At 45.4% G+C, this 18,134-nt stretch overlaps 1 protein-coding gene across 1 annotated transcript in view; it reads right to left on the bottom strand.

Annotated features, from left to right (window-relative positions):
* LRRIQ1 (leucine rich repeats and IQ motif containing 1) overlaps nucleotides 1-17,815 on the bottom strand; it is a 1,358,071-nt gene extending 1,340,256 nt beyond the window's left edge. Inside the window, exon 1 of the mRNA XM_078678880.1 lies at nucleotides 17,643-17,815. Coding sequence (XP_078535006.1) covers nucleotides 17,643-17,765 — 123 coding nt within the window. The 5' untranslated portion in view covers nucleotides 17,766-17,815. The remainder of the gene's footprint in view (nucleotides 1-17,642) is intronic.
* Nucleotides 17,816-18,134: the final 319 nt, after the last annotated feature.

Here is an 18,134-nt window from a genome sequence, read left to right as displayed (position 1 = left end):
ACACCAGAGTTTGCGTCCACAGCCGGAAACGTCACCCACGAATAAGAGTTCGTAAGGGTAAGCTGCATCCGCACTCACCACTAAAACCACAGCCAAGCCTTCTAATGGGACTTTGTAATTCTGCATATGATTGCGCACCGCAATGCGACTATGCTGCGGAATGTCCACAGGCTGGGCCATGACTGCACAGGAAGTTAGAAAAACAAAGGAAACTTTGTAGCACAACTGGTACAATTCAAGGAAACCGTTTTCGAAAGATTCAAGCTTGAAAAGACCTATTTCAAAAATAGGTAGGTTTTTCCGACACCACCGTTTTCCGGAAACGACAGTGAAGGGGTTAAGGTTTGAATGATATACTACTCGAGTGTCATGATATAAGACCACCAATGGTTGGGCGCCATGTCGCAGGGATTCCGTTCTCCTACAGAACTGTGCATAGAGATTTGGAACCTCAGTGAATTAGGGTGGCCCAAAACTCACCTCAGTACCCAAAATCCCCTTACCGAGCTAGCTACAGTGTCTCATTGGTCATAACAAACTCCCAATGTTTAGACAAACCAGAACATGAACTTACAATACCTCAGGTCACGTGGAACACATGAGCACTCTTTCGTTATACAATCATTTCAAACCAGAACGTGGAGTAAATGAGGACACGTGCACATTTGAAATATTTATTTACTAATGCCGTTTTCTCAAACGCAGTATCTTAGATAATACAAGGAAACATATTATCAGAAGCAAAGTTATCAGCATAGTTACTAGTCCATAAAAAGCAAATGGTGACAGCATGCTAAGATGCTGTAATGAATAAGGGTTAACAACACCTATTTCTCACCCTCCCTAACTAGCATATTATATTAATATCTAAGAAGGTCTCTTTGGGTTTTAGCAGGGCGGGCCCATACCTCAAGATCCTAGTATGAAGAGATCACATCAGCTTCCACCAGCTCTCTCTGCATGTGAACCGCATCAAGTGTGTGTCTGTGTTCTAAGCAAAGCAATATAAAACCCACCTAAAGCCTAAATTTGGCAGAAGCTGCACTTATGTTATGTCTATGAAGGTGCGGAGATCAGACCTCATAACAATTCTGTATCGTGTTATCCTTGAAGCTTCATCACTCTCTGTACAGACATAGTTTATTAAGCAAAGCTGATATCAGAGCAATAACATATTACTCTCATGTAAATCACATCGGACTTCTAGGTTGAAAGCTAAATCAACAATTCAGTGTCGTGTGCAGAAGCAGCAAAAGGAAAAATGGCGTTTAAATATTTAATAAGCCTATGCTAACTAAACACATTATAAAGATAAACAGTAGCTATATGACAGCCATAGTTGACGTAAAGTCAGGCATATGAACGTCATGAATGAACACCTAAGTAATAGATGTTCATTGTAAAACTAACTGAATTCTTGGAGAAATCAATATTCAAGCAAGGTTACGCTGCTTTTCCAAGAAATCGTGACATTTGGTGAACGGTTGGAAGTAGCCATGCCTGTATTTGGGTAGCATGGGCTATGCCTAAATAAGGGCTTGATTTCTATGCCTATATAAGGGCAACGTGAATTTTACCTATATAAGGGCATGAATCGGAAAAATTCAATCTGAGCCTAAAATGCCACACAACATCCTTTCAACATTTTCTATCAGTGATGTTCGCAGCAGCTAAAGCAATAGACACTCATCATTTTTTCTTTGTACATTCAGCTTGGATCCCACAATGACAGAGATAGTATGATCACGATCGGTACTGTTGAGATGGAAAAGTCCTCCGTATGGTAATGGAATGGATGTGCACCCTGCCCTGAGAGTACCAATTGTAATGATGTCTGGATCCCCAATGAAGATTTTTGTTGTCATAGGCAAACAATGATCATGCATGTGCACCATGACATAGGCCTGTCTCACCGATTGCATTCTTGTTAGCAGTGGCGGCTGGTGACATTTGAAAGTGGTGAGGCGTAAAATTAGTAGTGGTGCACACCGCGCGAGCGAGCACGAACCACCTAAGGAGGGTTCGGGGGGGATCTCCCCCGGAGAAAATTTTGAAAAATGAGTAGGCAAATGGTACATTTTCAAGACTTTCAGAAGCCACTGTGCTAAACAGAAACAGGCCAATGCCTCCCCTCAAACTATCATCAGTTCCAAGGCCTCATGAATAAACCATTCTTCCGTTTATGCAAACCCCTTTTCCTTCACTACCCTTCAGACATACAACGTGCACATTCTCTCAAAATCTAGCAAGCAGTGTATTATGTAGGACTGTTTTACAATGATTACAGTATTTGATTTCCCCACACATCAAAGCTGATCCTGCACAATTCTGTTCAAAAACTTGAATGCTGCCGAGTGTGACACATTTTCCCGTGTTCCAACACTAGTGCAGGTTTCTCATTATACAACCTCAGCTGTCAATGTTGGTTTTCTGCTAAGCCATCAGTATCACCATGATGCCAGAGTTTACATTGCCTTATTATGGGAACCCAGCATTTCCAATGCCATCAGTTTCAAACTTCCCCCTTATACAAAATACCACTGCAATATCCAATACGAAAAACATCAATGTCACAGCCGAAACCGAATTATCTTGGTACTTTCAAGATGCCTGTGTTTATTCTGTCCTAGTAAGAACACCACACGCCGCCATGGCAGTTTCTACACTCCTCCACTATATAAATATGAGTGTGCCACCAGGAACCACACATCATTGTCATGCAAGAAACAAAAATGTCCTTGGATATACAGCAACTATACCATACTGCTGCACTGTTGTGAAGTCCAACCCTTCAGTTTAGAGGCCCTTTCAGAGCAAACACCCACACTGTCCTGGTTTACAAAGCAAAACTTCGAATTCGAAATTGTGCTAGAGTCCACATTGCTGATATAGCCCCACAGCTTTATTGCCATGGCAACCCCCACATTGTGCAGCTACAGTACGAAACCCCATGTTGTTTAGTGCAGTTATTTAAATTTTTCCTTTCCTTATCATACTCAGATAATTTAGTCTGTCTTTGTTCTTTTATATTGTAGACACAAGCACCCCCTTTCATGAAAATGTTATGCTTAACAGTTGTCATAAGAATATCCCGATTCCCAATGGAGGAAAACAATTAGGGACAGGGACACACACCTTCAGGCGGTGGAACCCATATCGGACCAGCAATGTCCACCTTCACACCATGACGTTCCCACAAAGCCTGTCAGGCAGTGGTCTACGTCTCTGGGCGCTCCTGTGGGCTCTGTATTGTTATGTTGGCCAGATTCTTCCCTCTCTGTATTTCTGGCCTGCGGGGGTGGAACTGCCCCGCCCTTCTGCCTTAGATCACACAGCCCTATTCTGCATCAGGCCTGGGCATCTCTGGCTGGCAAGCACACCTTCGCCGAGACGCACCCAAGGCCTCCCCCCCCACCCAGCACGAGTTGCCTGCAGGCCCAGCTCCACAGCTCCACCCATACTCTATTGAAACTCTGTATTTCTTCTCTCTGGAGCATTGGTTCCCAAACTTGTTTGACCCATGGCTCCCCCAACCCACAGGCTGTTGGCTGTGGCTCCCCACCAAGTCATGTTTCCTTGGCGGGTGGAGAGATAGAAGCCCAGACCCAGAGCACCTCCTTCCCTCTCCCCGAAAACAGCTGGGATGAAGCTAATGAAGGTATCACAACCATTCAGGCTCCTTATCGCCCACTGCCCTCACAGCACCAGCAGTGTGCACATCCATGGATGCAGGTTCCAGGCCCTTCCCTCCAGTTCCCACTGGACACTGTGTGCTAGCTGAGCTCCCACAGCATCTCACAGATGAGGCATCCACCCTTGCCCTCACTGCAGAACGTCAACAGGGCACGTGGAGCAGCAATCACCCTGGGCCCACTCTTGCTTCTCCACCAAAGCACATTCATCAAGCAGCAGCACCCACTCTACATCCCAGTGTGGAGGGAACCACCCTGTGCCCGTCGCTCTGTCTCTCCTCAAGCCATCAGTCCATCCAGGGAAGGAGGTGACCATGCTAGAACTGCTGCCCCATGCACATTCCATTCCCCACACAGTGCCAGAAGCACTTGCTCAATGCAGCAGGAGGGGGCACACCCAGTGCCCGCTGTCCCTCTCCATACCACCTCTTCAGCATTCCAGCTCTGCGCTGGGGGTGAAGGTGCACAACCCGGGCCTCCCACATCTCTTTGCCAGCACCGCAACACCGGGCAAAGGTGCACAGCCTGGGCTCACCACTGTCCCCTCCACCAGCCTCCCCCCAGTTTGTCAGGAACCAGGATCTTCTGCCCCCCAGTTTGCCAGCGCCATGCCTCGGAGTGGAAGGCCACACCCAGGGTCTATGTTCCCCTCTAACCCTAGCCCCTCAGCGTGCCAGCTCCACGCCTCGAGGTGGGGGCCTGCACCCTGTGCCTGCTGTCCCCCTCTCCACATACCCCTCCCCAGTGCCCCCATCCCAGAGTGGAGGTGTCCACCCCTGACTCACTGCTGCCCATGGCCTGAGGCCAGATGGAGCAAGTCTCTCAGCAGCAGCACTGGACCCAGGAGCCACAGCCATCAGAGACCCGTAAAAGAGTTCCCACCAACCTGCTGCCACCTCCTCTCCCTTGCAGGAGACTGTAAGAGCCCCAGGCGAACACAAGGAATCTGTGTCCAGCAGCCGAACCTGGAAAACAGAATCCAAGGGAGTCCAATGACACTAAAAACACACAATCACATATGCAAAAGTGCAACAACTGCACGATGAAGTTGAGACAAGTGGTGTCCGCTGTGAGCCAGGTTTGGGCCTGCGACGTGGACCAACACCAGCACCTATCTGTATTTGTTCTTATTTGCCATCCGACTTAAAACGAACCCCGAGCGACATTGGCACTCACCTCCTGGGATCCCCATTCCACCAGCTCCAATCAAGAAGCCAGTGAGCTGCGCCCTGTGCCCTCCTTCATACACTGGGTGGCAACTCCAGCCCAGCAGGTTGTGCCAGATCTGTGTGCAACATGGACGCCACAGACTCCAACGCCGGCATGGTTGACCCAAACCTCTACTCTTATCCTGACTTACAAGAAGCACCAATACTCCAACACAACTTCATTCATGGCATGCCCCACTTGAACAAGGTGACAAAAATGGAGCAATCTGAATCCCCGTTTATCAAATCGTGTCCATCCTCACTCCGCAGCATCACAGAGCAGGCACCCGTGTTGACACTGGGCCACCGAGCACCCAGTGGAAAGCGCCAAAAATGGAAAAGGCAAAGCGTTGCAGGCACACAGCTGCCCCATGAGCGCCAACTCCCCCAGCCCGGCATCCGTTCACATTCATGGGCCCCCTCTCATTCCGAGTCGTCAGAAAGGAGCCCTGGGTCACTCCATTAACCAACTAGTGGCACTTCTCTACCAGTTGTGCATCCCGGATTCCATCATGTCAGCTGCATTTGAAACCCTAGGCAACTCAGCTGTCATGCCTCAACAATGCATGTGGCCATCTGCCAAAACATAGCAATCGAGATGACACCATGCACCCCCAAATAAGTCCACTGCAAACTCTCACAACTACGGCAGCCGACACCCCCAAATCCAGTGACACAGCTGTATGTGGCCCCAAAACATGCGTGCATGGCCAACAAAAGTCACAGAGAAGTCTCACGCTCAAGGTTATAGGGTATGTGCCACCTACTGTTTATTTCTCTGTTCCATCACAGAGATGATCCGCCTGTCGTCCTCCACTGATACGGGGCTCACCTGCACGACCCATGAAGTCTGTGTCCTTTACGAGTAGGGACACAGTCAGTGGCTTCCAGAAATTTCCAGTGTGTGCAGACACGCGTGGGAAGCAGTCTGAGGTCGAGTCTGCGCAGACTCTAATCCACGGCTTCCCGCCTGCCACACCCCTTTCCCAACTCGTCACAGGGGTGGGTCCCACCACGCCCTGTAATGAGTTGGGAAAGGGCTGGGTGACACTCTCCATTCTGATTGACGTGGAGGGTTAGCGATACTGGGCTTCGACCTAAAACGCCCGGGGCTAACTTTCCCTCCGCGCCATCAGGGGGTGGAGACTTGGCCCTGAAGCTAGTGCTTTGTCAAGCTGATGACATCACAGCCTTCAGGGCTGTGAGGTTGTCGGCCCAGCAAACACTTAGGTCTATTTGGGATGCAAAGGGAGTCAGTCACGTGACATTGGTGCCAAGCTTCGCTTCCAGTACTACATGGCGCGCGCCGGTAATATTGGTGATGGTGAGTGGCCATGTGTTTGCTAATGTGGTGTCGTGGAGTCAAAATTAGAAGTAAAAAAACATATATTTTTTTAAACATAAATAAAACATGATTGCGCAATTGTGCACTTTTGGGAACGAGGGGCAGAGCGCCGACGTCCTCAGAGAAAGACCGTCACTGCTTGTTAGCCCTGGAGAGGCACCCAAAGTACTACCCTCATAGTTTTGGGAGGCTGCCACCTTCACCAGCAGTTAAACAGCAAGAGCAACGTAGTGCAGCATACTGTGTATTGATCAGTAGAAGTAAAAAGGTCCTTTGTAACCTGTGTCACTGAAGTGAGGCCTACAGGCTCACTCATTTTACAGGTCAGCTGCTTTGAGCTTAACTCACACCTTGGCCTACATCAGTTTAGTATGAAGGGCTGTCTCTCGCAGCAGTGGTGCGCCTGCACTGAGTAAATTTGTACCTGAGAAGGGTACAATACAAAGATAATGTAGTACTGTGCAGTGCGTGCATGTTAAATGTATGTGTGCCTGTGAGTGATACAGTACGTGTAGGGTATAGTGCTGTGCAGTGCAGGCATGGGAAATCTATGTGCAGAGTGTATGTGGGCCTATGATTGGTACAGTATAGGGAGGATACAGTGCTGTGCACTGTTTGTATGTTGTATACCTGCACTGGGCGTATGTGTGCATGTGAATGGTACAAGGCATGGAGGGTCTTGGGTTCCATTTTGGGAGACCCAGGCCAGCATGGTGAAACAAGGAGGAGTATGGCAATCACCCCAGACAGATTTGTGTACTGCTGCATTCCTCTGAGCTGGGTGAGACACACACTGGAGAAGGAGAGCAAGGCTTCCTCTGTACACTTCGAAGGGAGCTCTTTGATTCAGTGAGAGGTCACAAGGAAGGGCCCTGGGAACATCTTAGGAATGAGATGAGGCTGATAAGAGAATCATAAAAAGTAGGACTGGGGCCCTTGGTTAACCTTTTTGATGCACATATCACTGTGGCTAACAGCCAGGTGTTAACTCTAGTTATTCCTGTGCCCTGTGGGGTTATCAACGCTTGCTGTTACAGACTGCTGTTCAAGAAAAGAGAGAGCAAAAGGAAACTTTGAAAGAAGCAGACCCCCAACATAAAATTCTTCAGAGATTCAGACTCTAAATTTCATTTGGTGTCTGGAAATTGACTGTAAAAAGGGGAGTTTGAGGCCCCAAAAATTGTCATCTGCTAAGGAGCCAGATGGGCTCTGTGGGGAAGCTTGGCAAGACTTCTGCATGTGACCAGAACCGTGGGCTAAGGCCTGCTAGTCTTCCTGCTGGGCAAGGGGACATCACCCAGGGAGTCCAAGACTACATACCCTGGAGTCTGGAGATGACGGCTGCACTGATTGAATTTTGCAAGTTTAAGGATAAGGTCTGAGATCCCTGTATGTTAGAGGAGGGTCACCGTGAATTGTGCCATGTGTCATGCAGAACTTATAAGGCCAAATCCTGTGCATAGTGCTGAGTCGGGACCCCATATCCCAGGAGGGGTCCTCGCTGAGGACTTCACTGTGCTCTGTGCAGATCAGGCAGCAGTCTGTGTACTGTTAGGATACGGTCATCAAGTATACCAGAGTTGGGTCAATGGGAGGACAAAGAAACACAATCTAATGTGCAAGACCCTGCCAGAGAAGTGAGGACACCATGATAGCACCTGCACACCACCACCAACGTGAGAGATCAGGATAATCACAACAACCCCACAGGGAAAAGGATCAGATACTTACCCCGCAGGAGGAGCCACAAAGAACTTCCGGTCACTACGGGTGAGGGACCACAGGTGAAAAACTCTGTATCCACAGAGTGCAGCCCACCTGGGCCACATGCAGCAAACTCACCTGAACTCAGCTCTGCGGTTCCAAGCCCCCACAGCGTGCTCAGGAACTCATAATGCTCCGGGTCTGCTGGTGCAGGTATGACTGATTTTGGGACTGTCAGCTCCAGGGGAACTTGCTGCTAGTTAGCGCTGGAACACGGTTGTCTTTAAATTAGAGTCAAAGTGGACTCTTGAGACTCTGACTACTTGTGGGGCATATCTTGGATGCTACTAGTGAATGGGGAATAACCAGTATTGCTAGTGCAAGGAGGGAGTGGGACAGGGATCCGCCAAAGAAACACTAGAGCCCCAACCTCAGGGGGAACTGTGTAGTTGTTTGTGAATGTCATATTTTTCCTTTATGTTGGTAGCAGTAAAAATAAAATGCTTCTTTTTTCATAAAAGTGAGTAATTGGCTGGACAATGATGAAGTGCACACTTTGAGTTGTGAGCCACGTTCATTACCCTGTATCCATCTCCAATTACCCCCCAGAGGGAGGCTTGAACTGCACGACCATGTTACCACTGGGATGTCAAGTGCAGAAGGGGTACTTGGGCCAGTGTTGAGAATCCATAATAGGACCGGCCCCGGGACATCAGCAGTAAAAGACCCAGTAGCCCCTCCATGCCTATGGCCCCCTGAGACCGGTTATGACAGGTACAAAAACAGACACTTAAGCCCCCTTTTATATTCCAGATCTACCTAATGCCTTCAATGTTATTAAAACAATTTGTGTAATTTGGTTAAATTATACATTTTAGTCCTTGTGATGTAAGTAATCCAGCACTACTGGAGAATGCATAGTCTGATAACATGCATGCTTGCATGCACATTTGTCAGTTAAATTTAGGGCCTGGCCTAAAAACAGCTTTAGTCATCTTGCCAGCCTAATGTTTCCGAAAAGAATCATCATAAAATACATACATATGTAGGGGCTTTCAAGCAAAACTCTTTCACCATTGGCCTACTCAAATGTCACTCAAATGATGTTGCCTACATCGTCAGCACAAACTATAGATCAAGGGACAACCCTCTTCAGCCACTGGATGCTTTAACTTTGAGTGGTTGCTATATATATATATATATATATATATATATATATATATATATATATATATGGGCATGGCAAATAATTAATAAATACACCTGATTGTTCCTGAAAACGAATGAAATATATATAGATTACCTACTGACGGTCGCCAGTAGGTAGTTATAGTTAGGACTTATTTACCATAGGAAAATCGCAACATTCTATTCCCAATAACTTTGGCACTGGTTGACGAATCTTCGCGAAATTTTCAAAACTTGTGGGGCGCTCCGGTCCGTTCCTATCTTGAAAGTTTCGGGATGATTCGGCAAGCGGGGACCAAGAAAAAAAGAGAGCTCCCAAAACATGTTTTCTCCATGTTATTTTCCATAGGAAACTTTAGACACAGCTACAGCCTGAACTGCTGAGCGGAATTACACCAAATTTGGCAAAAAGGTAGCCCTTGTTTCAGAGAGAGCCCTTTCTGTTAAATGGTGAAAATCCGTTCAGTAGTTTGTGAGAAAATCAAAAAATATGGAGCTGCGTTTCAAAGAGGTGTTCAGAGGCCACGCCCCTTTTTACTCCTCTCTGCAATGCAGCTCTGTGGCGCTTACTGGAGGTACCTACTGGGCTAGTTGGACCCTAGGGACTCTCAGAATTCAAGGGGAATTAATCTTCCAAAATTAAAACGGCCACAGGGCGTGTTTCCACGGTGGTGAAGGGAGGGGCCGGGGCCTGAGGTGACGTGTGCAAACCCGCCCTGTGACGCGTTTTAAGTTGGGGACATAATTCCCCTTCAATCCTGAAGGCCCCTGGGGGTCAACTAGCCCACCAGGTACTTCCAGTAAGCACCACTGCGCTACGTTGCAGAGAGGTGGTCCAGGCCGTGCCCCTTTTTACACCTCTCTGCAACGGCGCTGTTGGACCTGGCCGTTTTGGCAGGTTCACCCCGCAACTTTTTGCTTTTGCCTAGCCTGTTTCTGTAACCTGATGTTGGTGATTTTAGGCCTCTGCGCACTTTTTCACTGTGGTACAGTGTAAAGTATGTGAGCTCTCTGTGTATGTGTGGTGAGTGGCCTGCCCTCCCATAGGAATGCATGGGGAATATGTGTGTCCATGGTAGTTCCTAATGTGTGGGGAGTGCAGGCTCGAGTTTGGTATGTGCGAACTCGTGAGATTGCATGCGGCGCGATGATGTGTGCGGCTTTAATGTGTCTAGTGTGGAAGTGCCGCTTCTAGAAGTTGGTTTGTCTGTGCAGTGATGTCATTTGAGATGTCATCAGTGATGTCATGAGTGATGTCACTGCTCATGTCATGAGTGATGTAATATGTGACGTCATCAGCAGTGCATTGCGGGCGCGCTAGTTATAGTTAGCTGAACTAACTATAACGGGGGAATTTCTATGGTTTTGTACGAGTGAAATGTCCAACTAACTACAACGCCCCTGAAACCTATGGTTTTTTCAGTCAATATATATATATATATATATATATATATATATATATATATATATATTTATATTTATTATCTACTGACAGGCGCCAGTAGATAGTTATAGTTAGGACCTATTTTCCATAGGAAAAGCGTTTTTTGTTTTCCCAATAACTTTGCGCCGGATGACGAATCTTCGCAAAATTTTCAAAACTAGTGGGGCACGCCGGTCAGCTCCTGTCTTGACAGTTTTGGGGTGATTTGCGAAGCAGGGGTGGAGAAAAGAGGGGGGTCCCAAAACGTGTTTTCTCCATGTTATTTTCTATATATATACTTACTTTTTTTTTGCGGAGTGTTGCAAGGATCCATGTCTAAGATGCGTCATCCAGCCACAGAAATATGTTGGTTCCGAGATGAAGTGAGGCTGTGGTTAGTAGTCCTGAATCATCTTCGAGGATCCCATCGATGGTGGCTTGCAATGAAAAGTCCGGCTTCAAGGATGTGTCGAGCAGTTGAGGCGATGTGTCGGTTCTGAGGAGCTGCTATGCAAAGTGTTTTTTTCTTATGGGTCCAATCCAAGCAGCAACAGTGATGCGTCGGTTCTGCTCGGGTTTGCATTGTGGAGCAGAGGAAATGCATCGGTTCCGCTTGATCCACCAATGCTGGCAGAGTACCTTAAACCCACTTCCAGGAGTTCAGAACTGGGGTGCCACCACTTGGCAGGATAGATTCACAGATTGCACAGTCAAGGAGCAGGTGCAAGGTTGCTGGAAGCAGGCTTCAGATCGGGAAGCCAGTCAAATAGTCCTTAGAGTCACTCTGTGATGCTGGTTTTAGGAGATGCTAGTCCAGTACTACTTACCCAGTTAGCAGGTTGCCCTAGCATGGCAGCAGTCCTTCAGAGCAGCAGTCCTACAGAGTATAAGTGTTTACAGCAGCACAGCAGTCCTTGGTCCTGGCAGAGTAGCCACAGAAGTGTACTAAAAAGCTGGCGTTTGATGTCCAGTATTTATACTCAGTTGTGCCTTTGAAGTGGGGAAAAGCTTCTAGATGCAAGCTTTTATAATGCACAGGTTCCCTGCCTCCATGTCCATGGCTCCAGACTACCTACAGAGAGTATGAAGCCCTTAGCCTTTAGATAGGACAGAGCCTATTCAAATGCAAGTGGGGTTGTGCACGACTGCGTTCTCTCCTCCTGCCAGTCATGGCCCATCTAGGCACACTTAAGCTCTCTACTGTGTGTGGCTATCTAGGAAGAATTCACAAAGATCAACTGTCAATTACAACCAGTCATGTGACCCAGAGAGAAGCTGCAGGCACCAAATAGATATGGGAGCAAAATGCAAACTTTCTAAAAGTGGCATTTTAAAAATTGTAATTTATAATTCAACTCCACCATGTTAGGCTTTTTCCAATTCCAAACACACCAAACAAACTGGTTACCTGCTCCACTGGGGAAATAACAGCCTATTAAAGACAATAAGGTAACCCAGATGTTGTCCTATGGGAGGGATAGGTCTTGCAATACTAAAAAACTGATTTAAGAGTTCACTGTCAAGACATGCAAAACTAAAAGTACATTTCCAACTTTTTAAATACACTGCACCCTTCCCTCTGGGCTTTCTATGGTCTACCTTAGGGGTGACGTATATGTACTAAAAAATAGGTTTTATGCCTGGTAAAAAAAAGTTTATTTTGCAAATTTGAACCGTCCATTTACAACTGCACACACAGGCCATTTAAAACTGCACACATAGGCTGAAATGGCAGGCCGGAGACATGTTCAAAGTGCTACCTAAGTGAGTGGCACAATCAGTGTTGTAGGCCCACTAGTAGCATTTAATTATCAGGTAGGGCCACTCTACTGGGGATTTACAGGTAAATTAAATGTACGCATTGAGTAGAAGCCAATTCTACCATGTTTAGCACTGGTAAGCAGTGGTAAAGTTTGCAGAGTCCTAAGACCAACAAAATAAAAGAATTTATCAAAAATGGAAGAAGTGAAGGCAAACATTTTGGGATGACCCTGCAGAAAGGGCGAAGTCCAACACTGATTAGATACATGAATAAAAAAACGTTCATCAAATATATTTATCTATTCTGTTGTTCCTCTGAAAGTGACATTTTGCTTCTTCCTACCATAGCTTACTGCATAGGGGGTTGGGCTTTCATTTAAGCAAGAATGGGGTTATTGGTATATATGCAAGGTGGCACTCAACAACTAGTTTGCTAACAATAACTTTGAAGGCACTTCAGTTTACCAATGACTTATTACTTTATACTTGTAAATTGCCAGTGTGATGTTTTCCCAAAATAATAACAAAAATATGTAAGGACTTTTAGTCGACCATCTTTATCCTTCAAGTTACTCAGTTGTTACTCAAACACTGCTCACTGCCAGCACAACACACAGACTACATCAGTGAGTAAGCCCATTTCTATTTAATGCATGTACTTCGGGAGGTTTCATTCCTCATCATATTCATCAAATACCTGTATGTATTGTTTTGCATTTTGCTTCTTCGTACAACAGCCCACAGCATAGGACAGTGGGCTTTTAAAATAAACCTCAATGTTCCTGCCACACAAGTATTGTGAGCCTTAAAAAGCATTTTTCTAAGAATATGGTTAAAGACATTTGACATAACCAGTGACTGCTAGTACCTGTATACTACGCTGTGTTCACAAATGTTGCATAGTAATCAAGACATTTATTGAAAGTTGCAATTGTTGATTCCTCATCATATAGCGGCATTCCACATTTAGTCATTGTATAGAAAACAAGAATGATTCCTTAGAGTACCACAAGTATATATGCACATTTTTATGTTGAAGCCACACTCCTCCATCTTTGCGAAGAACGTCTGAAACAGTTGCATCTGACTTGAGAGGTACATTTAGTAATATTTAGATTTACTGCATCTCGCTGGTAGACATTTTAAGCAGGTGATTCTGACTTGAGAGAGAGATTAAGTAAAGTTTTCAAGGAAAGCAGACTTGTTACAACTTGAGGTACTGTAGCTATGGGAAAGACCAGACCTATTGGCGTTTCCACTACTTGTTAGGTCTGGTGTTAGCCAAGACCTCTTCATTTTACTAAAATTACAAGTATAATATACTTATTTTAAGGGGCTTTCAACTAGCCCTCTTCGTTTACTGGTCTGTTGTATCATTCACTTTTTGCTTACACCCACTACAGCATACAGTATGGGGCAATGGCTCTGCCTACTTCAGCCACCAGATAATTTCACTTTGACTGAATTTTGGTTTTTCAGAAGGAGAACACCTGCACACAGAGTAGTTCCCTTCAGTGTCAGTGTTTCTCCTTTTACTTTATTATTACTTTAGTGTTACCTTTATCTTTAGAGCCTGGCATGATAGCAGAATGCTTTCTATCAACTTTACATGTTGCTTTTGGTGTGAGCACTTGGACACATTCCAGTTTCATCAGTTACTGAGGCTTGCTAATGCTATTGTAAATTCCTTCTGAAGTGGCTTTTGTTTATCTGACTGGTACTACTTCAAAGCATACCAGATTGTCCATTTTAAATGTGTACAGTTATCCTATTGTTAATATTCATGCAATGAAGCACATTTATAACTGCACCCCTGTATGTCAAGTCGACATGTATTAGGAGGACTACAGCTATACCTGTAAACCAGTTTTGTATGATTGTCCTACTTGCTTGGCTTTCTAATTTGCTTTCAGTGGTCTTGTATATCATGCTTTTATAGACATTTAACTATGAATACTTGAAGCTGTGCTGTTTTGTTTATTCCAATTTTCTGTCCTATTTATCTTTGCAATCCTACCTGTCTATCTACCAGTTCATCTACGTATCCACGTATCTATCTATTAGTCTGTTCATCTATCTCTTTGCGTATCTATCCATCTTTGCCACTTTATTTCTCTTTGCAAACCTATTGATCTATCTTCACAACTCTAGTGTCCACTCTGGGGCACCCACCGACCCCTGTCCCCACCACCTCTACAACCTCGCAATGTACCCAATCAGCATGCAACTCATAGCATCCGCAACACTTCCATCTCTGCAGCAACATTTTTGGACTGATGGAAACACGCAGACGTCAGACACCTCCTAAAGAGAGCCTCTGAAGACCCCAGCTATCTCACAAATTATTGTCCGATCTCCTTGCTCACCTACACAGCCAAAGTACTCGAGAAAGCCATCAACCAACAGTTCACCAAATTCCTGGGACAAAACCACCTACTGGACACCTCAAAATCAGGATTCCGGGCCAATCACAGCACTGAGATTGCCCTGAATGCAGCCACAGATGACATCAGAACACTCCTCGACAGTGGAGAAACTGTGCTCCTGATCCTCCTCGACCTTTCTGCTGAGTTCGACACCGTCTCCCACAACACCCTCATCAACAGATTTCACAGCACAGGCATACAGCAATACGCCTTCCAATGGATCGCTTCTTTCCTCACAGGACACGTTCAGAGCATCTGACTGCCTCCCTTCAACTCTGCACCCAAAAACATCATATGCGGGGTACCACAAGGATCATCCCTCACCCCCACCATGTTCAGCATCAACATGACCCCCTCTCAGATATCGTCAGATCCCACAGACTTAGCTTAACCTCCTATGCAGATGACACTTAACTGAACCTCTCGCTCACGTGGACCCCTCCAACGTCAAAACCAACTTCTGCAACGTCATGACCAACGTAGCCAAGTGGATGAGAGGCAACTGTCTCTAACTCAACTCCAACAAAACTGAAGTATTGATCTTCGGAAAGAACACCTCAGCATGGGACCACAGCTGGTGATCTACAGAACTCGGGCCTACACCTACATAATCCCACCATGCACGGAACTTCAGTATCATCCTTGACAGCCAAATGATCATGAAACGACAAGTCAAAGCAGTTGCCTCGTCCTGCTTCCACACACTTTGCATGCTCCACAGAATCTTCAGATGGATATCAACAAACACCAGAATATCTGTCACTCAGGCCCTCATCACCAGCCACCTCGACAATGGTAACACCCTGTATTCCAGCATCTCCACCCACCTCCTCAGAAGACCCCCGACCATACAAAACGCTGCAGCCAGACTCATCCTGGACCTCCCCAAACAATCCCACATGACCCCCACCTGAGAGACCTCCAATTGCTCCCCATCCAGAAGACATACCAGTTCAAGATTCTCATGTGCGCCTACAAAGTCCTCCACAACCTAGGACATGACTACATCAACCATCTATTGAACTTCCACCAACGCCAAGATCCCTGCACTCCTCTTCACTCGCCCTCGCACAACCCCCCGGCATCCGGTGCAGCCACAGCCGCTCCTTCTCCTACCTCGCTGCCAAGACCTGGAACGATCTTCCCCTCCAGCTCCTTACAGCCTCTTCACTGGCAGACTTTAGAAAGAGACTCAAGACCTGTCTCTTCAACTGAAACAAAGTTCCCAGGTACCCCTAGGGGTGACAGTGATGCGCTGTACAAATGCTGATTGATTGATTGAGCTATGCACACCTATCTACATTTTTGCAACCCTCTCTAGATATGCAACCTTTTCTATCTATCTAACAATGCAACCATCTCCATCTATGCGACTATATGTCTAGCTAGTTTTGCAACTCTATCTATACAAACCTGTCTTCACAACCCTCTCTATTTGCAATTAAGATTTTTTAAAATATTACAAAAAAAGCATTAGCAAAGGGCTGGCAGCCAACACCAGACCAGTTTGCTTTTTTTTGTCGGGCGTTAGCCAAGACCTTTTAATTTTACTAAATTATTTGTATTCCTTAGTAAGCTACTGTGGTTTTCTGACAGACTTCATCCTTTAGTCTGTATTGTGTTATTCCTATTTTTTTTTCACCCACTCAAGGATGCATTATGGGTCAGTCCTCATCAGTCACTGGCTGATTTCACTGTGGCATGCTGCCCTTTCACAAGCAGTACAAAAATCACAATTCAATACTTCAGAATAAAATATTTTTCATTCCTCCAAAATAAGCAAAATTATAGCACTTATATCGTTAAAATACTGTACATAATTAACAACTATTACATGATTGTAGTGCTGACCCTGTCAAGTCTGTAATTTCATTAGTGCAAGTCACATATTACATAAAAAATACAATAAGTAATTCGAGAAGATGAGTCTACAATTAAACAGTGAGCTCCGAAGGAACTGGCAGAATCAAAACATGAAATAAAATACTTCATTGTGAAGTATTGAATTGCGATTTTTGTTATATAATCTTGTGATATCATTTGTTTTATGTATTAGTCATCTAAACAATAAATAAATTATACAAAGACAGTCTTTTTTTAACAATAAGAATGGCTTTTCATGATATTTGTTTATTATATTTGATACGTACGGGTTGTTGTTCACTTATTGTTTTTTGTTCACCAATTGATGCTATTCTTGTACAGTCTCGAGCAGACATAGTGTTATTACACACAGAGAACTTATCAGTTCGACTTGACGAGGGAACATCGCTTATAACTTATTCTTGCTTATGTGAATATGTGCATATTTATGCAATTTCGACAAATATTCTTGAAAAGGGAGCCCCTCTTTTTATTTTGTTTGCTAAAAACATGACATGACAAAACTAGAACTGGCAAAGTTGAAAGGCTTTGTTGGTGTTTGTTTAAGGACATCTAATATTTGAAAACAATGAATGATCACTTAGGGATTCTACAGAAATCGTGAAGAGGTAAAACTTTGTGAAAACCCCTTTAATTAAAAAGGCAGACTTGCTTTAAGTTCTGGGTTTATGGGGCTGCATTACTGAAATCGATGGGGTTACTACCTACTCCAAGGTTTAAAGCGAAATACGTGCAGTAAAAGGGAGTGATGTGAGACACCGACCTTCCATATGCCTGTTTCCCACAGAAATCATTGTTTTCGAATTAAACCGCATCATTATTATGCCCTAACAAATGCGAAGAGAAAGTGACTACCCCACTGAAGCAGAGGTTTATACCGAGGCTGCCAAAATCCACGAACGCATGGCACTGCTGCATTGCACTTTCAGAAGTAGCCGTCGCCTAGCAACAAAGGTAACACAACAACTGTAACTCAAAGCAGCGGCGCTTTGCCCTCTCCCAGCTCCTTACCGCCTCCGACACTTCTACTGGCGGCTCTGTCCCTTCCTCCTCGTCCCCTTCAGAGTACGACAGGCTGATCCTTTTCAATTCCCGTTCCAACTCTTCTTCCATCTCCTCAGCCTCTGGGTCCATGGCTTAGAGTTTCTTTTTCCCACCTGGTGCCGTTGGAAATTTGACAAGGGGGCGGGGACTCGCAGAGATCTTACCCAGTAGGCCGCGCGTGCAAACGTGCTTGTCGCGTCACGGCCATGCTGAGGTCAGGCACGGCGTACGTCGTCTTCTCTTCCATGTGCCCTCATTAAGTTAAAGAGATGCACGGCAGCTGTCTTCCGTCATTCAACAACCTATGACTTTCCATCTAGAGTGAATTATATTTTAATTAGTAGAGTTAAAGGTGTTCGTTTATTTATGAGAGAATGTATGTTTTTGTGGGATTTCTTGGATGAAAAGGTCAGCCAATGTGGATGATTGGGTGGGCGAATGGTTTTGGTGGTTACTGAG

This window comes from Lissotriton helveticus, chromosome 1_1, assembly GCF_964261635.1.
Source record: "Lissotriton helveticus chromosome 1_1, aLisHel1.1, whole genome shotgun sequence".
Lineage (NCBI taxonomy): Eukaryota > Metazoa > Chordata > Amphibia > Caudata > Salamandridae > Lissotriton > Lissotriton helveticus.
This window is presented reverse-complemented; position numbering and strand designations above follow the sequence as displayed.